Source organism: Phyllostomus hastatus, unplaced genomic scaffold (assembly GCF_019186645.2).
Source record: "Phyllostomus hastatus isolate PE091 unplaced genomic scaffold, TTU_PhHast_1.1 phas_contig_948, whole genome shotgun sequence".
Taxonomy (NCBI): domain Eukaryota; kingdom Metazoa; phylum Chordata; class Mammalia; order Chiroptera; family Phyllostomidae; genus Phyllostomus; species Phyllostomus hastatus.
Window position 1 is genome coordinate 1896683 of NW_025333993.1, and position 21736 is coordinate 1918418.

At 50.0% G+C, this 21736-nt stretch overlaps 1 protein-coding gene across 1 annotated transcript in view; it reads right to left on the reverse strand.

Annotated features, from left to right (window-relative positions):
- The window catches only part of TRAPPC10 (trafficking protein particle complex subunit 10), an 87560-nt gene that overhangs the window by 13015 nt on the left and 52809 nt on the right, over positions 1–21736 (reverse strand). The window contains exons 8-18 of the mRNA XM_045852456.1: positions 19708–19854; positions 18992–19106; positions 18065–18141; positions 16776–16867; positions 14611–14751; positions 14147–14259; positions 11455–11969; positions 10596–10737; positions 9001–9159; positions 7701–7930; positions 559–659 (exon numbers count right to left, since the gene is read on the reverse strand). Of these exons, the coding sequence (XP_045708412.1) occupies positions 559–659; positions 7701–7930; positions 9001–9159; positions 10596–10737; positions 11455–11969; positions 14147–14259; positions 14611–14751; positions 16776–16867; positions 18065–18141; positions 18992–19106; positions 19708–19854 (1832 nt within the window). The remainder of the gene's footprint in view (positions 1–558; positions 660–7700; positions 7931–9000; positions 9160–10595; positions 10738–11454; positions 11970–14146; positions 14260–14610; positions 14752–16775; positions 16868–18064; positions 18142–18991; positions 19107–19707; positions 19855–21736) is intronic.

Here is a 21736-nt window from a genome sequence, read left to right on the forward strand (position 1 = left end):
TGAGGGCGGGCAGGATGGGAAGTGCCGCCGGCGCGAAGCGGGGGAGCTGCTAACACCCTACCATGCGCAGGGCAGCGCCCACAGCACAGGGCCACCTGACCCACAGCGTCAGCAGTGCTGCGGTTGGAAAGGCCTGCTCCAGAGGTACCCCGAGGTTCACGGGGGGACTAGTTTAACTGACCCGAGAGGACAGCCCGGGCACACGCAGAACGGGGGACCTCCTAGGGGACAGCTGACCCACAGCTGTCAGTGGGCCGCGGGCTTGAAGAACAAGGGCGGGAGGGAGAAAAGGGCATCCGATGATCACATGGGGTAATCACATGGGGTAATCACATGGGGTAATCACATGGGGTAATCACATGGGGCCCGCATCCCACAGAGCAATGGTGCAGAGTCACTGCTGAGGCAGCTGGGAGACCTGAGCACGGACTGGGTGCTGCAGGGGACAACGGCATCATGGTCATGTAAGGCAACATGCTCAAGGTCACCAAGGTCAAGCTCTGAACAGCAAGGGGCTCTGCGTCAAAGAGCCCGGGACAGGAGCAGGGCCTCCCTTACCGCGTCCCCGACGACAGCAGGGCATGCGTGGTCCTGAAGGGCATGCTGAAGGTCAGCGCGATGACGGTGGAGTAGATGGACCACGGGCACTCGATGGACACCTGGGGGGAAACAGGAGGACGCCATTCAGACTACTCGCCAGCAGCTCAGCCACCACCACCGTCCATCGGCACCTGCGGTGCGGCCAGTGTCCCGCACACCCGACGGCTTTCTGATTCCGTGTTCAGAAGAAAACCCCACCAAACATGCGCACAGACACGGGAGAGACACAGAGCCGCACAGACAGTCGGGAAAAATGGATGTGTGTGGAACTGGCAGAAGGTCCAGAAGTCGCCAGAATGGTCCCGGTGGCTGCAGAGCAGAGGCCGCAGGGGGCAGCACAAACCCACCTCACTGGCCTCGCACACATGGCCGCCATGCCAAACGTCATTCTACGGCACAGGGGGTTCTGACAGAGTGCGTTTAATCACTACGTCCAGAGGACACCAGTCAGTCATTACCTGAGCAAAAGTGAGCGAATGATCCAAACGTTTAATCCACATGCTGCTGAATGCCTAGCTGAAAGCCAGTCACCTTGGGGGCACAGTGTGGACCGAGTTATCAGTTCATAGAAGGGCAGAGACCAGGCCTCAAGCTTCAATTTATGCAAACAAACACACTGAGTACGGAAAACTCTGTCATTCAGCAGGATCCCATGAGCCTACTGAAATAAGTATCACCTTTGTCTCCTGAACTCGAAATCAAGTGAGGGGGGAAATTTCAAGGACTGAAAAATGAAAACATTATTCCGTAGGCACTGACTGGTCTGATATTCTATGCCACAATCTCTGAAATGACAGCGTTTCTTAGCCTTTTGGACACACATTTAAAAAAATTAGTCATTTAAACTAAAACAAAAAGCAAAAACCAGTTCACCCATTTATCCCGCCAGCAACCACCAATCTTCTCTGCATCTATGAGGCTAGTTTTCTCGCGTTTTTGATTTCACATTTAAGAGATGATGTAGTATTTGTCTTTCTCTCTCTGACTCATTTCCCTTAGCCTAATACCATCAAGGTCCATCCATGTTGTTCAAATAGCGGGGTTTCAACCCCTTTCTAGGGCTGAACGACATTCCACTGTGCGTGCCTGCGTGCGCGTGTCTGCACATCACTCCTCTGCCCACCCACCCGCAGGCGGACACTTACGTTACTTCCGTATCTCGGCTGCTGTACATAACGCTGCAATGAACGTGGCGGTGCACACATCTCTTTAAATTAGTGTTTCTGTTTTCTTTAGATAAGCGTCCGGAAGTGGGACTGTTAGATCGTACAGCTCTAGTTTTAATTCCTCGAGAACTCCATACTGTTTTCCATGGTGGCTGTGCCAATTTACAATGCCACCTGTGGTGCACGCGTGTTCCCTGTTCTCCACATCCCCGTCAACACTTGTTATTTTTGCCTTTTTGGTACCAGCCGTTCTGACAGGTGTTAGATGGGACCTCACTGTGATTGCAGTGTTTTGATTGCATTTCCCTGGTGATGAGTGATGCTGAGCATCTTTTCATGTGTCAGTCAGCTGTCTGTATGTCTTCTTCGGGAAAATATCTATTCAGCTCTTCTGCCTCTTCTTTAATTGGATTATTTGGGGGGGTTTGTTTTGTTTTGTTTTTGCCATTAATTTCTATGAGTTCATTACATATTTTGGATCTTAGCCTCTTATCAGATGTACCGTTTGTAAATATCTTCCTCACTCAAAGGGCTGTTTATTCATTTTGCTGATGGTTTCCTTCGTGCACAGAAGCTTTTTAGTTTGATGCAGTCCCACTTGTTTATTTTTAGTTTTGTTGCTTTTGCTTTTGGCATCAGATTTAAAGCATCATCACTAAGGTCTATGTCAAGGAGCTTACTGCCTATGTTTTCTCCTAGGAGTTTTATGGTTTCAGGTTTACATTCAAATCTTTAATCCATTTTGAGTTATTTTTTGTCTAAGTTGTAAGGTGGTGGTCCAGTTTTGTTTCTTTGCGTGTGACTGTCCAGGTTTTCCCAACACCACTCATTCAAGAGATGTCCTTTCCCATTGTATATTCTTGGATGCTTTAACATAAATTAATCAACCACGTAAGTATGGATTTACTTCTGGGCTTCCTATTCCTTAACCAATAACCTACGTGTCTGTGTTCATGCCCACACCATGCTGTTCTAATGACCACCAGTTTGTAATGTGGCTGGAAATCAGGCAGCACGATACCTCCAGCTCTGTTCTTTCTCAGATTTGCTTTGGTTATTCAGGGTCGTTTGTGGTTCCACACAAGTTTTAGGATTGTTCTATTTCTCTAAGAAATGCCACTGGAATTTGATAGGGACTGCACTGAATCTGTATAATGCTTTGGGTAATATGGGCATTTTCACAACATTAAATCTCCTATTCCATCAGCATGGACTATCTTCCATTTATTTGTGTCTTCTTCATTTTCTTTTATTATTTCCTTCTAGTCTTCAATTATAAAGGTCTTTCTCCTCCTTATTCTTTTGGGTGCAACTGTAAATGGTATTGTTTTATTAATTTCTCTTTCTCACAGTTCATTATTAGTACATAGAAATGCAACAGTTTTGTGCACTGAACTCGTATCCTGCGACTTCACTGAATTCATTCATTAGTTCCAGCGGTTCTCCGATGGAGTCTTTAGGGCTTTCTATACGTAAGATCATGTCATCTGCAAATAGTTACGGTCTCCTTTCTCCCTTTCGAATTTATACGCATTTAGCTTTTCTTGATTAATCACTCTGGCTAAGACATCCGATACCATGTTCACAAAGAGTGATGACGTGGGCATCCTTGTCTTCCTCCTGATCTTCGAGAAGAAGCCTTCAGCTTTTCACCGCTGGGTATGATGTGAGCTGTGGGCCTGGCGTACCTGGTCCTTCTTATGCTGAGGTCCTCTCCTTCCACACCCATGTTGTTGAGAGTTCTTATCATAAATGGACGCTAAATTTTGTCAAGTGCTTTTTCTGCATCTATTGAGATATAATTTGGTCACTCGTTTTGATAATGTTGTGAGTCACAGTGACTGACTTGCAGATCGGAACCCACTGTGCACCCCTGGAACAAATCCCTCTTGGTCATGGTGCGTGATTGTTGAGTCTGCTTTGCTAACAGTCTGTAGGAGTTTTGCACCTACGTGCAGCAGGAATATCAGCCTGTAATTTTTTTTCCTAGGGCATCCTTTTTCTGGTTTTGGCATCTATCACGGTAATGCTGGCCTCCTAAAATGAGTTTGGAAGTATTTCCTCCTCTTCCATTTTTTGAAATAGTTTGGGAAGGACTGGCATTAATTCTTCTTTGGATATGTGGTAGAATTCGCTAGTGATGCCATCCGGTCCTGAACTTTTGGTGGGAGGTTTTTGATTACGGATTCAATCCCCTTACCAGTAATCAGTCTGTTCAGATTTTCTATTGCGTATGATTCAGTCTTGGAGGGTTGTATATTTCTAGGAATTTATCTATTTCCTTCTAGGTTGTCAAACTTGTTGGCATGTAATTATTCACCGTAGTCTCTTACGATCCTTTGTATTTCTGTGGTATCAGTTGTAACATTTCCTCTTTCATTTCCGGTTTTATTGAGTCTTCTCTTTTTTTCTTGGTGAATCTAACTAAAGGTTTATCAATTTTATCTTTTCAAAGAACCAACTCACTCTTAATTGCATTCATGTTTGCTATGGTCTTTTTAGTCTCTCTCATTTATTTCTGCTCTCATCTTTGTTAATTCCTTCCTTCTACTAACTCTGGGCTTCGTTTGTTCTTCTTTTCCTGGTTCCGTGAGGCATAGAAGTAGGTTGTTTATCTGAGACTTTCCTTGTTCCTTAAGGTAGGCAGCTACCACTCTGAACTTCCCTCTTGGAACTGCTTATGCTATAGCCCGTAAGTTTTGGTATGCTGCATTTCCATTCTCATTTGTCTCAAGGTATTTTTTTGGTTTCTTTTTTGATTTCTTTTTTAACCTACTGGTTGTTCGTTAGCATGTTGTTTAATCCGCACATATTTGTGAATTTTCCAGTTTTCTTCATGCACTTAATTTCTAGTTTCATACCACTGTGGCTAAAAAAAAAAGATGCCTGATATGACTTTAATACTCTTACATTTATTAAGACTTGTGGCCTAACGTGATCTTGGAAATATTCTGTGTACAATTGACAAGAACACGTATTCCTTTGCTTTTGGATGGAATATTCTGGATATGCGTGTTAAGCTGATCTGCTCTGCCATGTTTAAGAGCCGTGTTTCCTCGTTGATTTTCTGTCTGAATGGCCTGTCTATTGATGTAAGTGGGGTACTGACGTTCCCTGCTATACCTGTATGGCTGTCTATTTCTCCCTTTAGGTCTGTTAATACCTGCTTTATATATTTAGTTATTCCTATGTTGGGTGCATAAATGTTTACAAATGTTGTATCTTCTTGTTGTACATATCCCTTTTATCATTATGTAATGCCCATCTTTGATTCTTATTACAGTCTTTGTTTTACAGTCTGTTCATCTGAAATATGTAGAACTACTCCAGCTTCTCCTCGTTTCCGTTTGCAGGGAACTGCCCTTCCATCCCTCACTTTCCGTCTGTGTGTGTCCTTACACCTGGAGTGAGTCTGTTAACAGCCACGGGGGTATAAAGTACAGCACAGGAAACGGAGCGGCCAAAGCACTTACACACATGACCCACAGGCACGAACAGTGGTGTGGGGACTGCCTGAGGGAGTGGGGGTGCTGGGTGAAGGAGGTCAAAGGGGGAAAAACTGGGACAACTGTAACAGCATAATCAATAATGTTTAAAAAAAATTTTTTTAAAAACAAACCGAGTCTGTTGTAGGCAGCATATGGATGGTCTTGGTTTTATCCATGCAGCCACTTTGTCTTTTGCTTAGAGAATTTAGTCAATTTGCATTCAAAGTAATTCCTGATAGGTATGTTCTTATTGCTATTTTGTAGTTTTCAAGCTGTTTTGTTTCTGTTTTTTCAGTCCCTCTCTTTTCCTTTCTTTTCTCTCTCTCTCTCTCTTTCTTTCTTCTCCCTTCCTTTGTGGCTTGATGGCTTTCTTTACTGGTATCCTTAGGTTCCTTTCTCTTTACCTTTTGCATATTTACTGTAAGTGTTTGCTTTGTGTTTACAGGTAACAGCCTATTTTAAGTTGATAATTAAGTTTGACTACATTCTAAAACTCAACATTTTTACTGTCTGCTCCACCACATTTCATACTTTTATGTCAAATTTTACATTTTTTTATCCTGTGTATTCCTTGATTACTGTAATCGTTATTTTTACTACTTTTGTCTTTTAACTTTCAGAGTAGCTTCCTAATTGATTATCCAACCACCTTTTCTATATGCCTACCTTCCTGGTGAGATTTTTTCTCTCACATGTTGTTAGTAATTAGCACCTACTCTTCTCATCTTAAGTCCACTGAATTTAATGTATCTTGCAAGGCAGGTGTAGTGGTAAAAAACTTTCAGCTTTTGCTTGTAAAACTTTTCTGTCTCTCCTTCAAGTCTGAATAATAGATAAGTTTGTCAGGCAAAGTATTATAATTGGACGTTTGATTTCTTTCAGCCCTTTGGATGTATGACACTCCCTCTGGCCTGCAAAGTTTCTGATGAAAAAATCTGACAGTCTGCTGGGGGTTCCCTGCACATAACAGGTTGATTTTCTCTGGCTGTTTTTAACACCTCCCCTTGTCGTTAACTTCTGACGTTTTAACTAGAATGTGCCTTGACGGGACGCTTTGGACTTCCTGGATCTGGATGTCTGTTTTCCAGGCTAGGGAACTTTTCAGCCATTATTTCTCCAAATCAGATTCCCACCCCTTTCTCTCTCTCCTCCTCCTGGGGGCCTCATAATGCAAATGTTAGTCTGATTGGTGTTGGCCCGTAAGTCCCTTAAGCGGTCTTCAGTCTCTTCCCTTCTTTCTGTTGCTCCGGGTGGATGAGTCCCACCGCCTTGTCCGGAAGTTGTCGGGGTCCTTCCTCCTGCTCCATGTGGTCCGCCGCTGACCCTCTCCAGTGGGTGTCTCAGCTCTGCTAATGCCACTTGGTATTTTCTTATATTTCCCACCCCTTTGTTGAAGGTCTTACTGTGTTCATTTCATCTGTTCTGTCCACTTCAGAGTGTCTTTCTAAACATCAGTTCTAACTCTTTAGCAGGTAAATTACTTGCCTTCCTGACATCGAGGTGTTTTTCCCTGAGGCTTTCTCTTGTTCTCTCACTTGGAACACATGCCTGCTGTCTCTTCACCACGCTGGACGCTCTGCTGGTTTCTGTGCGGCAGTGCAACCGCCGCCTCTCCCGTCCTGAAGGGGCGGCCTGTGCAGGAAGCGAGGCTGTTGCTCGACTCCGTCGCGGCTCCTGGTGGTCTCTCTGACGTCTGTGCTCCTGCGGCTGCCTGCTTGGTTCCGGACAGCTCCTGGCCCCTGGTGCTGAGAACCGTCAGTGTCCTGTAGAGCAGTCTCTCCCTACCTAGATTGGGGCTGACTAGAAGCCAGACCCCCGGGCAGCACCTTCCAAAAGCATGCAAATGCAGAGTCCCACGGAGCCCCAAGAATGAACTTCTATACCCAGGCTGGTCGGAAGCCCTCAGAACCGCTCTCTGTGTTACAAGACACGGACACAAGTGGGACGGGCACAGTGCTAGTGACACACTCTGTGAGCTCACGGACTGCAGACCTGGGAACAAAGCCACAGGTCTCTCAAGCAGCTGTCAATAAACACCAGCACCGGAGCAGAGCTTGCTCCTCGCTGAGTCTGATGGGACGTTTCAGTGGACAGAAACTGAAGCACACCCGACACAGAAGTCCCTCCGGTCTAGTCACCAGGACAAATGGGCCGCGGGCCCACAGTTACCTCTCCTAAGCAAACACTCTGTCTCTTATAACACACGGTCCTTCCCTCTTGAGTTGGGGTGGAAACGTGAGAGCCTGTTTGTCTGTGTCCCCCAAGATGTGCCCCTTAGTAAGAAGGTACGATTCACAGACACAAGGGCTAACCCCAGCACGAGCTCCCGGTATCAGGGAGGAAATCTGCCACCGCCACAGAACCATCTCTTAAGTGCTGTCTTTCAGAACAAGCAGGACACACGGAGGCCACCGCCACAGGCTGAGCGGTCCCAGCCCCGCCTTACTTTGTGGTCCGTGGTGGCCATGCAGTGGCCGGCTTTCGGTGTGTCCTTATGCTTTCTCTGGGCCTCTGTCCCCCCCAGCGCGCTGCTCTCCCCTGCAGGTGCGGGAGCTGAAGGTAAAGACAGGACTTCCAGTTCAAATTCGATCACGTGGTACGCAGGCGCAGCAGGCAGACTGATGCTTGTGACCTTGTCGGACGACTGAACCCGGAGTGACGCCTCAGAAGCCTTTTCTAGGAAAGACAGAAAAAGTCACTTCTAACACCTTGTGTCCGTTTCCTTGATCCTTTCCCTCCTTTTCCTTCCGGCAGGTGACAGGCCCAGCAGTGAGGTCCCAGCCCAGCTGCTGCTGCTCCTGTGCACGTGAAAGCATGTGGATTGAGGTGGGACCAAAAAGGCAGAAAACCAGGAACTACCCCCTAAGGCGGAGGAACACTGCATGAGAGCTGGTCAGCCACAGGCCAGAGAACTGTCTCTGTACTTAGCCAGGACACAGAAAAGGGACACTTCCCGTGTGGCCTGTCCAAGTTCTGTGTGTGTCCCTGCACAGCGTGCTCCCGCCCTGTCACACTGCCGGACCAGCTCCCTCCCAGGAGGGGAGCAGATCCTTCGCTCCATACCTCGTGGCTGGGGGCAGGGGACATGGGACTTTGTTTTAAATCCTCACCCAAAGACATTTTTTCATTGCTTTCAGAGAGATGAAGGGAGAGAGGAAGACAGAGAGAAAGAAACATCAATGCGAGAGAGAAGCACCGACTGGCTGCACCCAGACCGGGGATCACACCCCACCCCTGGACCAGGGAGCGCACCCGCAATCCATGCATGTGCCCTGACCGGGAATCAGACCCATAACCCTTCAGTTATGGGACAATGCGCTAGCCACTGAGCCACATTGGCCAGGGCAAGAGAGGGCTTCCTCTTGTGCCTAAGAGGGATGTGTTTAGGGCTTCCAACTGGGGCCTAAAAAGGCTGATTTACTTTTGCTCTCTGATGAGGGGACTGGGGAGGGCTGAAGGCCCACAGGCGTCACGATCAAGCACGAGCCCATGCCGCATCAGAAGTCCCGGCAGGCACTGCCTGGCCGCCGAGCGCACGCACGGCCCTCAGTCTATCCTCCCCAAAAGGGAGGCCCCATCCAGGAGCAGGGCCCCCGTCCGCCCACAGGCGGGCTGCTGCCATGAAGCCGTCGTAGGTGGGAGCAGGCCTGTTACTAACGGAGCACGAAGGGGCTGACAGCTCCGTACACGCTCACGGTGCGTGGCAATGCTGAGAGTCCACCTTCGCCAGGTGGCCGCCGCCGTACCTCTCGTGTTGGAATAGATCACTGCTCTGTTCTCTGCATGGCACAGGATGAGCATGGCTTCCACATTGCTGAGCTGGAGGCTGTCCCCGTTTTTCACTGTATAGTGGCCAGTAGTGACAGTGAACTTGACCTTCTGAGGAATACCAGCCAAAAGACTATCTAAAGGGAAAAAGGCGGCAATTAGTATCAGTTGCAACCAAAAATACCAATGGAGAACCTACTATGAGGTTAAACAGCATCGTTTCTTCCACCAGAAAAGATCTGTTCACTCCAGATACTCCTCAAATTCCCTGTTTCTTTCCCCCACCCTCACTTTTCATCTCCATTACTCGCACTGCAGGGCTGAGGAGCCCTTGCTGGAGACACGAGACTCTGTAAGCACGGAGGGTCTTCTCACACCTCGGTTCGGAGAGCCAGGGGTCACCATGACAGCCATGCCTATGCAGGGCTCCAACCCCACCTGCCAGCGAGTCAGTGAGAGAGACTCAGGCAACGGCGGTAAAGAACCGACCGGTGGGTGAAACTGCACACGCTACTGCTACTCAGAATTTTCTTTGGTTGTCTCACGTTAGGCCTTCGAGATCTTTGGTTTAGAAACAGCTCAGTGAAAGGTATAGCTTCTGGTTTCTCCTACATGGAAATGAGCTGCGGTTTCTGAGAATCCCACCCCAGGGAAGGCAGAAGGGAGGCGAGAGACAAGACACGAGAAGGAGAAACAGATGAGACCGAGGGACGGGAAGGCACGGAGAAGGAGGGGGCGTGCGGGCCGCGGGGAGGAGGCCTGAGCGCCGAGGCGGGTCTCCCGGGCCCTTCCCAGGCCCTGACGGCCACAAAGTTCTGCCCAAGGTTCTCTGACTGCAGAATCGCTTGGGAGACCGTTGTTGTGTTTGGCATATGGAGGCCTCTACTGTGGCCAATGGGAGAAGTTTAAAAGCAGAAAAATAGAGAGTATGGGGAGATTAAATAGAAAAATGCTTTCCTTGTTGTTGTTTTTTTTTCCAAATGAAAGAAACAAGTCAATAAATGTACTGTTTTGGCCTAAAACAACTAAGACATCCACTCATTACTATTTAGTTAAGTGATGTGCGGTTTTAAATCACTTGTTCATGCCAATTTCTTCTAATTTTAGAACTTAACAAAATAGCAGCTTTGAATTTCTAAAATGTCAAGGTAGGGGACCAAATTCAATTAATGCTTTCAAAGAAAAAGACCTCTGATCAGGATACAGAATGTAACTAAATCTAGCATTTAGCCCTTGAAATGAAACGCTAAGCAGGAAGTTATATTTACTTAAGAAGTTCTCTGCAGTAGACATTAACTGATAGCTAATTTTTCTCTTATTTTTCTCATGTTCAGATATGCACGTCTTATTAAACCTGAAAGTTAGCAATTGCAGAAAAGCAAGTATTTGATGAACAGAACCATCACAGTCAGCTGGTTCCCAGACAAAATTTCCATGATGCCACCCCAAAACGCCTGTGTACAATGTGCTGGAAGTCTGAGGGTGCAGAAAGCCTTTCTCCGTGCGGCTCCTTCGGAAAGGGGTCGCGTGCCCCCCGGAGCAGCCGCGCCCCCACTGTGCACGGCCCACTCACCAGCCAGCGGCTCCACGTGCAGCTGCGGCTCCTGGGAGTACACGTCGTACTGCGCCAGCGGGTAGAGGTGCGGGAGGACGAAGCACACGGGGCCCGCCGAGGCACACAGCTGCCGCAGCGTGTACGTGCCGGGCTCCTTGGCCTAGGGTCAGATGGAGCATTCGGGAAGTCAGCACCTGCTCTCGTATAAAGGTGGGAGCCCTAAGGGCAGGCTGCACCGTGATCTCTGAAACGCTCGTCCTTCTTACCCTCTGACCCCACTGCTCTGTGCTCACACGTCTGCAAAGGGCCCTAAGCATCTCGACTGAGGTCTTTCTGAGTAACTGGGGCTTAAACTTGACTTCACGCTTCTAATCACGTATTTTCAGTTTAACCAATTTCATCTGTGGCACTCTCCTCCAAACGGAGCCACTCGGCATGAGGTCTAAGACCTGTTCTCAGACTGGACTAAAACCCGTGACAACGGCTGCCCTTCCCACCAGCCGCCTGTCCGGCTGTGGACTCATAGGGCGCACCGCGTGGAGAAAGATGTGCGTCAGAGCGCGTCAGAGCAGCTGTTCTGACCCCCACGCAACTGCAAAAGGAAAACGAGGTTTAACGTGAAACGGTGCCACCTTCTTTGACGTGTCACTTCAGCAAACGAGGGTGCATTTTAATGCCGTGGAAAGGCAAAAAAATCTAAATCCAGTGAGACTACAAGTAATTATGTTAAGAACTTCATTCAAAATTTATCAACTGCCTTTAAACTGTAACTGTGTTAAGTATAAAACCATGTTTCTTAAGGACAAAAACAAAACCAGGGGTACAACAGCAGACCTTGCTGACCACCTTCGAGCCGGCCCCCCGCCCCCACACACACCTGCGTCCTGAACGTGATCGTGTTGGCCCCCGGTGCCAGCGTCACGTCGCCACACTGCAGCACGTGGGCCCCGTCCTCCAGAGCCACCCCCGAGGGCGAGTCCAGGGTGGCGCCGCTCTCCTGCCTCCTCAGGAGCATGTGCACGTTCTTGCAGATGATCCCCGTGGTGTTCAAGGAGTTGTCGGAGGGGCTTCTCTCGAACATCTCGTACAGCTCCAGCGCCGGGAGACTGTTCTGGGACGCGGGGAAAGGCAAGGTCTCCGCCGGGAAGTTAATGATCCCATTGGACGTCTTGTGCTTGGTCAGCCACTCGGCCGTCTTCCGGTAGCTGTTCTTCTCGACGCTGAAGTGCACGCTGATGGTGATCTGCTCCACGCGGACGGGGATGGGCATCTGGCTGCACACGGTTATCTCCACCGACAAAACGCCGCCCACGTGGACCACGGCGTTGGCGGGGGTGAAACGGAGATCCCGCAGGTGTGCGAAGGAATGCATAGGGAGCACGACTTTGCGACCTGCGAATACACATCACCGTGTTTCCTGCCCACGTCACACCTCTGGAGGGTGCAGAGGCTGCAGGGCCTTGGCCACCACTGGGCCGGCCGGAACACGCGCAACGTGAGAAGCGAGGAGCAGTGAAGCTCAAATGGGAGGCTGAAAACCACCCAGCCCCACACCCTCTTCACACTCCACGGAGTTCCTCTGTCAGAGCAGAGCATGAACACATGCCCAGATAGCTCCTGGAAACCACAACACCTGCAGAAATCAGGGTTTCTAGGTCCTGTCTGGACACACTGAGGACCACTACAGGTCAACTCCTCAATCTCAAACCATCGTTTTTAAATAGTCCAATTCCTGGAGCTGTTTCAAGGAATTCCACCTACATAACGAAATCCCCGAATGAAGGTGCCTGCCCACCCTCAACCACCCCCGAGTATCTGGGAACAAGCCCAGCTGTTTGCCAGCCCAGGCCGCAGTCTGGGGTTCGGGGAGCCCCGCCTCCCGAGCCCGGGGCCAGGGGCCGTGAAGCCCAGGCCCCACAGTGACTGAAGGAGAAGAACCCACTTCTCCCTCTGACCTCCTTTCCACCGGCACTGGGCTTGTCCAGAAAATTCCCAGGGCTGCCAAACCAGGCAGCCGTGTTTGTTAAACACAAATCAGCTAGAGGACATGCTGACATTGATGCCATCAAATCACAAAAACACGGCAGACGATCACAGACCATCTCGTTCGCACAGACATATCGAAGAATGCTGGCAGGGAAGGCATAACTGCACAGTCTCACATATGTCACATACTGCAGATACGGCACACGGCGCCGCAGGGACCAGTCGGGCACATTAAAGAATCGAAGCCAACCGACCAATCAGCACCCTGCTGCTCCCAAATGCTCCCCGTGAGTGAGCACAGACCAGCGGTCACAGACTGTATCGCCCTGAAGCCAAAGCCTGTGAAACACCAGCTTTCAAGTAGTTAGTAACTGCTGTGGACTGAACCGCATTCCCCCTGAATTCCTAAGTTGAAGCCCCAAGCCCCCCTGGCCATGTAGGGACAAGCCAGGAGGCCAGGCCTCGTGAGAACCAACCCTGCCGGCGCCTCGGTCTCAGACGTCCAGCCTGCAGAGCGTTTAAACATCTGTCCAGTCTGTGGCATTTCGTTATGGCCACCAGAGCTGACCAAGAACTATTTTAAACGAGTGAGTGCTCTTCCTGACAAACTAAACCCAAGCAACAAAATGTTACAGCACTCTTACCACACGGCGGTCTCCACAAAACACACTCGCCAAAATGTTCAGCAGGAACCTGAGCCGTTCAGACCAGCCTTCCTGTGGCACGCTCCCGGGAGCAGCACGGAACAGACTCCAGGGGGTGGGACAGCCCCTGAAACAACTGGCTGGACGTCTGCAACAGGTCGGTGTCTCATAGCCAGCGTCACACCACCAGCAAACAAACGCACCCAGTGCGGCCCGTCACGCAGCGAGATGTCGCCCAGCCAGAAAAAAGAATGAAATACTGACACGCAACAACATGCATGAATCTTGAAAACATTATGCTGAACGAAAAGAGCCAGTCGCAGTGAAACAAAAAATCTTGTGTGACCCCATTCCTGTGGAACAGCCAGCGCAGGTCTCTGCAGAGACAGAAAGCGGACTGTGGCGACGGCGGCACACGCCTGTGACCGCACACAAAGCCGGGGGATTGCACTCTGCAAACCCGTGCATCACACGGTACAGAAATGCTCTCCCAATGCAGCTGCTATGTTAAAGAACTTCGGTGTCTTGGAAAAGAGAAAAAGAGATGGGGAAAACTGGTCTAGGTAAAACTGAGATACAACAATTAAATGCACGATCCCTGATTAGACTCTACTAAAACTAAGGGGACCTGCATCCGGGCCACCGAGTACCAGAAAGTTAGAACCTGGCCGGTCTGGCCTGGTTGGGGGACTGCCCTTGCTCTCCAAGACGCATGCTACAGCGTTTCAGGGTGAAGTGTTACACGTGGGCTGGGCTTACTCTGAAGTTCAGCAAAAAGACAACAGTAAAAAGAAAGGTATGGATACATGTTTGCCGCACAGCAAAACGTTGCTCGTTGTTGACTCTAGAGGGTCTGTATACATTACACATTGTATAGTCCTTTTCCTTTCCGGTAATATTTGAAAACTGTCATAACAAAGTTTTAACAGGTAGTCTCACCCGGGCTATCCGTGTGTTGGCTGGTGAAGTTGAGAATCTCTTGGCAGAAGTACGTCCGCTCCTCCTCGGTCAGGTGGCGGTCGCCGGCTAAGAGGCTGCTGGTCTGCAGGTAGCTGGAGGGGAGTCAAGGGGCCTGTGGAGAGGGCCTCACACCGGCCGGGTCTGCACGCCACGGCTCCTCGGGGCCCCAGGGCTCTCTAAGTGCGGTCCAAAGGGCAGGCTTTTTACCTTTTATTTTTGTAACTATTAGGAACTCAAAAAGAGACCAAATATGTGGACTAGGCATTTAACTTATATTCAATGTGGTACCTATGCACAGGTTGGCTTTTTCTCTCCTAATTATTAGGTATTTATTCTCTCCTACTAATTATTAGGTGTTTATTAAACATTGAATTGTGGTCATTGCTGCTGTTTAAACACATAACAATTTTCTTTCTCACAAAAATGCTGCACTTAAAGGATACTTCTCAATCTGTCCAAGGTGCTTCTGGCATTCGGCCAGCTGCTTCCGTGTGTGCGTGATAGGGAGCGCCCAGCCCTCGGCCAGGTAATTCTTCAGCGCCCCTTGGAGGTAGCTCTCCGCCTTTTGTGGAGACTTCTTCCTCCTTGCAAGTCAACAAACAGAAGCTTTTGTTACGGCTCACGGTGATCCACAAACTCAGTCATAATCAGTCCACAACGCCCTCCGCCCCCTGCGCCACCCCCGAGGTGACCTGTGTACCCTCACAGACCGCCGTGCCCTGAGCACTGCGGTCTGAGAGCAGGCACCGGAGCGGGGGTGCCTCTCTGGACCTGAGAATCGGGCTCAGGGCACGACCCTGCACTGCCTGCCCAGCGTCCTGTGCTCGTCAAAGAACTCCCACAGCTGAGTCTCATGAGAAGAAAGTGAGGGCACCGTTCACTGTTCCAACCTGACATGTAAGAATGCCAAGGGTAAGAAAGGGAAAGGGTTTGTCCACAGGCGCACAGCTGGTCAGAGGGAAGCTACGAAATCCAGGCTCGGTGCCCCCTACCCACTGCAGGCAGGGGAACACAGGAGCAGTCTGTGTTTCCACACGGCCCCACCAAGAGGGAAGCTTAAGCAAGCAGCACTGAGCAGGTTTCCAAGATTTTCAGAGCGCTATGAAGAATTTAAATAGCAACACTTATCACCCGAGAGAAGATCTTCCCGATTTAAACCTTCAAGATGTTCGGGAGAAAACAAAGCACGACTGAAAGCACAATTAGCGAGAGCCTGCCAAAGCCTCCTCGACAACGTGGGTCCCCTGGTCCCCCCTCCAAGCCCAGGGACAGGCTGACACGAAACAGGCATTCTTGGAAGACATTCCCTTTTTACTGCCCTACTCTGGAAGCAATGACATTTCTCATGATCACATGCAAATCAAATAATTTTTAAACCTATCAAATTGTTTGTTTTTCTACACTTTGAGGGTCCTCTCCTGCCCTGACCCTTTTTAAAGAGGCCCAAACCTTCCATCCTTCCTCAGTTACGATCTCTAGCTATAGCTTCTCACATTTCTCACATTCTAGAGCTGGAAGGGAGTCAGGAGACCATTCGTCACCCAGCCCCGGGAGACAGAGGCCAGTGGGCACCCGGCTAGCCTGCGGCCAAGCCGAAACAAGGACCCGGCTCTCCGACGAGCCACCGCAGGTCCTGGCCGGGAGGCACCGCTCACGGCAGCTGCAGACACGGCTCCTCGGCTCCCCAGAGAGCTCACTGCTGAGACACACTGGACGGAGACTCAAGAGAGCCGACTACAGCCCCGAATGCTGTTCGTCAGGCGTGTGGCTGGGCAGCTGCCGGAAGTGCAGCTGCAGAACCGGAAGTTCGCCTGGATGACCTCTGAGTCCCCTCTGCTGTCACTTCACTCTGTTAAAATACATCATTCCTCCTTGCCTCAGCTACTAAAACTACCACAGACTTTAAGATACCATGTCAAACACACATTTCTTCTGGAAAGCCTCAAACATCTTTTCATTTATTATGTGCATTCCTCTCCCACGCTTTCAAAGAGTGGGACACGGCCGGCCAGGGCTTCTCGGCTTCGGCAGCCCATTCTATCGCACGGGTGGGAACACGCTGTCCGAGCCTGCGCTGTGAACCCGGCGGCAAGGCCGGGGCACGGCCGGGAACGCGCCCGCGCTCGTGCTCACCGCCACTCAGCCACCGCCACCTCCTCGCACGACACCACGCGGGGGGTCACTGTGCGTCACCACGGACCTCCAGGCTTGCAGAGTCCTGGGGGCATCCGGCATCAGCTAGAGGAAATGCTACAGAACAAGAGTCCACATCCCAGCTTGGCTGCCATTAGATGTAGACTCTTCCACATTTCCTCACAAGTCTTTCAGTACATGTAATCGTAATACTGCACGATACATGGAAGTTCACTATGTTCATCTAACTAACTAGAGCGCAAAGATCAGTAACAGCTATTAAGAGTAACAAGCTGAAAATCCCTCCATTTGGTTTTCAGAAGAAATTTTAAAAAATGATGACAACTGGTTCACTGATCCTCTATTTCTCGTTCTATAAACTTATGCACACTTCATATTAACTCCATGCATAATAAATCTTCCCTTAACACATGTGAAATATTTGAAATTCAAAGAAAAGTCCAAAATCAGTCACATGTAAAACTCTGCCAGATCCTTTCCCACGAACTTGGCCGATCGTATCCTCCCAATACTTGTGTACATTTCAATGGTGGCGTGGGACAGATCCTGCGGAAGGGTAAAAAACAAACAAAAACACATAACTGTACTTTAATTTTAATGCTACACATATCTGACATTTATGTACCAGTGCTGAAGCAAAAGACTTACTAATATAACATTATCTTTTTTTTAATAAGGATCTTTTTAAATTATTTATTTATTTATTTATTTTCAGAGAGGGAAGGGAGGGAGAAAGAGAAAGAGAGAAACATCAATGTGCGGTTGCTGGGGACTGTAGCCTGCAACCCAGGCATGAGCCCTGACTGGGAATCAAACCTGCGATGCTTTGGTTCGCAGCCCGTGCTCAATCCACTGAGCTTTGCCAGCCAGGGCTAACATTATCTTTTTTACTTTGTATCTACTTTTGCGTTGAGTCTTTATGTACGGTAATCTATACAAAGTCATTAACTTGTGCATAAAATTATGAAGCATAATTAAAAAATATTAACTCAGCAAGCATAAAACTTTTAACTTGTCAAAGTACTTTCTGCATGTAGGTAACATTTCTAGTATTTTTCTCAATTTTTGGATGACAGGGACAAATGATCAGAGGCTACCACCTAATGCTCTCGAGTTAGCCAGGACTCCAGTACGCAGCTGACTCCCCGAGCTCCTACCTATCCTGCTTCCTAAAGTCCCACATTTAGATCCTTTAGCCACTGTGGCTAAAATCAAGCACAATCACTCTGCTGCTCAAGTCCAAATTATTCTTTTGTCCGTGGAAAACTATTCATTGTCCTCTGCTACAATTTCTATTCTGTTGAATGAGCAACGCTATTTTGAACTATAACCATGTGAAGATGAGTTTATGCATAAGTATGGCCCCATGAGTAGTAATAAACATGTAATGAACAACAACTCTTCCAGGTATTACCCACGACTTCCTAGGGTACCAAAGAAACAGAAAAGGCAACGAGAAGGAGGTCCCACCCCCGGCTGGTATGACTCAGTGGATTGATTGAGTGCAGGTCTGTGGACTGAAAGGTTGGATTCCCGGTCAGGGCACAGGCCTAGGTTGTGGGCCGAGTTTAGGGCGTGAGAGAGGTGACCAATCTATGTTTCCCTTGCACATGTTTCTCTCTCTCTCATTCTCCCTCCTTTTCCCAGCTCATTCCCAACCCAAAAGGTCACACAGCAGAAAAACTCTTGTGGAGTGGAGTTTTCTGCTATGGACAGACAAGGAACAGCATATAAAATACTTACTAAGTAGTGTTTTTCAAAAGCTTCTACTGATGACAATGCTTCTTTGAGTTTCTTATAAGGACTCTGAGCTGTGTTGGCTTAAACGAAAAGAAGGAGGGGTCCTTATGCATCTTCGTCATCTCCAGACACAGGAGTTCACCCGCCCTCACCCATCGCAGGCAGACGGCTGCGCCGGACATGTGTGGGGACCACACACGGCCACACGGACGGAACTGCGTAGTCACCTATATTCTTGTCCAATTGACAAAGCATGACATAGTCTAGACCCTTCCTGTAACACTTTATCTTTGACTGAGACTCCAGTTGTTACAAGAATGCACTACAAATCCTCCAGCGAATCAAATTCCTGCCAAAGTGGCCTGAGGTGGTCTCCGAGCGCCGCGGTGCGTCACAAACCCCACACAGCCTCCCCCTCAGGCACACTTAAGTTAGGGGGCGTCCTCTCAGTCCGTCGGGTACGCCTGACTCAGCGACGGTTCTGCTGAGTCATACGCATCGCTCTCTCGCACCCAGAGGAACTAGCCATGTCCCTCTCAAAGTGCCTAGTTACCTAGGAGCAGCTTACGGAGGGAAGGGCTTGTCTGGCCACATTGTTAGAACACTGGGCCACCCGTCAATTCTCAGGGATACCGGTGCCTTCAAAGGCCACGTGGGCTGTAAAAAGTCATAATCAGCTCGTGTGAGCCTGTGAGGAACTCAGGCACGGTTTTAAGGAGACTTCCAACGATTTCTTAAATGAGTTCTGATATTTCTCTGTCACTAGAAGGTAGAATACCCCATGTGTGAATCTAGCCAGCTAACAGTGACTGCAGTCCCCCAAACAGTGAGTTGTTACATTGTTAGAAGCTGCACTACACGTGCCAGGTTACAGCCAACACGTCATGACTTTCCACCATACAACCTGCACAGGGACACCTCAGAAAGTACCTGTTTCGGGTCGCTCGGCTCCCAAACCTGCCAAAAGATCGACCGTCCTGTTGAGGTCTTCTGAGTCAGGTCCTTTTTCCGACACCAGTCCACACAGGTAGCCCAGGGCCTTTAGCTGTTGGGACAAATCCACAATTTCAATTAGTTTGCCCGAAGAGTCAGCTGAGGATTTATAAATTTAAATATAAAAATTAAAGCCCAACTAAATCCTAGAAGACATTTAGCTTTCCCATCTAAATGACTCTTATCTGGACGTAAAAATATATCTTACTGGGACCAGTTCAAACTCCCACCTTCCACACAGGAATTCTCAGCACGGCTCTGAGGTTGGCAAGCCTGGGCTGAGGCCATTCACCGGCCTACGTGCTCCCAAGCTTTCCAACTCTCCCGCTCAGTCTGCAGCCGCACTGGCTGCCCACAGGGGACCACGCTGCATTTCCACCGGCTTCACACCCGTCTTTGTAGACCAGCCCCCCCCCCAACAGCTGGTGGCGGCCACGCCATTATCACGACCATAGCAAGTGCTTCCTCTGCGCTGAACGAAGTGATATGAGTAGCAGCCACTCAGTCCGAGGCTGTTATCAGACGCGGCCGAAAGCAACGAGAGCTGCCCGTGTGGTCACTAAGCAAACACCGCTTGTCCAACAGCTTCCCGCGCCCGGCACTGAGAAGCACCGCCCACTGCAATGCCCACGGGTGCACGCGGGGGCGGTCACCTTCTCGGTGGCGTAGCTCCACAAGCCCACGGTGTGGGCGATGTTCGAGTCCATCTGCGCGCGGTCGCAGCAGCCCTCTATCCTCTGCAGCACCTCCAGGCAGCTCAGGAACACCCAGCAGTCCAGGGCGCCGGGCGGCACGGAGACCTGGGGGCACAAGGGCGGGCGCGTGAGTGGGCACTCGGGGAAGCACCCGCACCTGCACCCGCACGTTCTAGCCTGCCCCTTCAAGCAGACGCCCAGCCTAACAGTGCTGTCACCTGCCAAACCACAGAAAAGAAAAAAGGGTCAATGACAACAATCACACCGGTTCACGTCCAAAGAGAAGGCGTGATCTATGCCCAAATACATGATGTGGATGATGTGAGGGACTTGGCAGGACTACAGCTTTCCATGGTAGATTATTTTTCATCTTATGAAGAGAAGAAGGCTATAAGAAGGCCACTGTCATCACCTATTAAGTCTGCGGCCCGGTCACATCTCAGTTTGAAGGGCACGTATAACAGAAGGGAAGCTGAAGCCTCAGATGACTGCTGGGCCCCATTCCAGAAAGACCACATTCAATGCCAGACATCGAAGCACACAATCGCTAGCAGGTGATACCTAGAAATGACCGTTAATGTTCTTAGGTGTGATTACGCCTCTGAAGATGAGCTCCTGTTGCTCAGAGATACACGCTGGAACATGTCCACACCAACGAGACGCACTCACCAGGGTGTGCCCGAAAACCAAGTGCGGGGAAAGCGGCCGGCGACACAGACGGCGTGAGAGATGGGGTGAGGGGTACCCAGAAGTCCATTTACTGTCCTCTCTACTGCTGCATCTGTCGGAGCTGTCCCGTTAAAAAATAATAAAACAAACGGGATACTACGCAAGAGCATCTACCGTACATGATCACTCATCATATAAATGGCACTTTCTCAGTTCTGCATCTCTGCGATCGGAATGTGTCTCACTCAACGGCATCGCAACACTCACAGGCGGCAGTGCCGACTGCTTTCCTGGTGGCGCTAACGTTACGGCGTGTCGCACAGCTGGCACCCAGCACAGGGGGGACGGTCACTGGCACCACTCAGAATGGGGACCTGCGAGGGGATTCTCCGTCAGCGGACGAGTGACCGGCGGCACAACGCAGACGAAGCTGACTGGTGTCAGAGGGACTCGCTCAGCACACCCTCCCTGAGCACACGTAAAAGGACCTGGAGCCCCACTAACTGTTCCCAGGAAAGCTAAATTGTCTAGTCTCTGAAAGATGAGATCAACCACTCAGAGCCTTTGAAAGGAAAAATCAGGATGGAAAACAATTACATGATCGGAAGCTACCTACCTTCATAAAATGGTACCACTTTCTCACCCGGACAACGAACCACACCCAAAGGGATGCACAGAGGCACCAGGCGCAGCTTGGGACCCGGACAGAGTGCGCTCCTCCCTCCCCGTTCAAACCAGGGCGGGGTCTGACTGGGCTGGCCGCACCTCACGGGGCCTCCTGGTTCCAAGGGGCCAGGTGATCTGGGTACTTTCGCCTCACAAGACACTGCCACACGGGTACCAATCTGTTGCAGAGGCCGCTGGGCCTCAGGCACAGACTGGTTATTCACCAGGGAGGATAAAAGACGGGCACTGAGCTGGGCTCTGCACAGCGCTTTAGGTTGAGTCTTGTGGCTCAGGGGACCCTGAGGAAACCCAGGGGCCGCAGCGGGGCACTCAGAGAGGGGAGCACCAGTCCCGGCAGGAACCCGCAGCCAGGGGCAGGCTGCCCGGTTTCCGGGACCAGGGTGCCCCCACCCCTGAGCCCTGGGTCAGTCTCCAGAGCCTGCAGGCGTGAAAGCAGCAGAGAGAGAGAGCGATGCGCCCACGGCACACACATCTGTGCACACGGGAAGAACCGAGAGTCACAAGCCGTGATGGGAACAGTGGGTCACCTTGTTTTCTTTGAAGAGCAGGTGCCACACGGTAGGTCTGAAGACTGGCACGTGACAGACAGCGCTGTCAGTCAGCAGCGGCAGTGTTTCCAGGGGTGAAAACA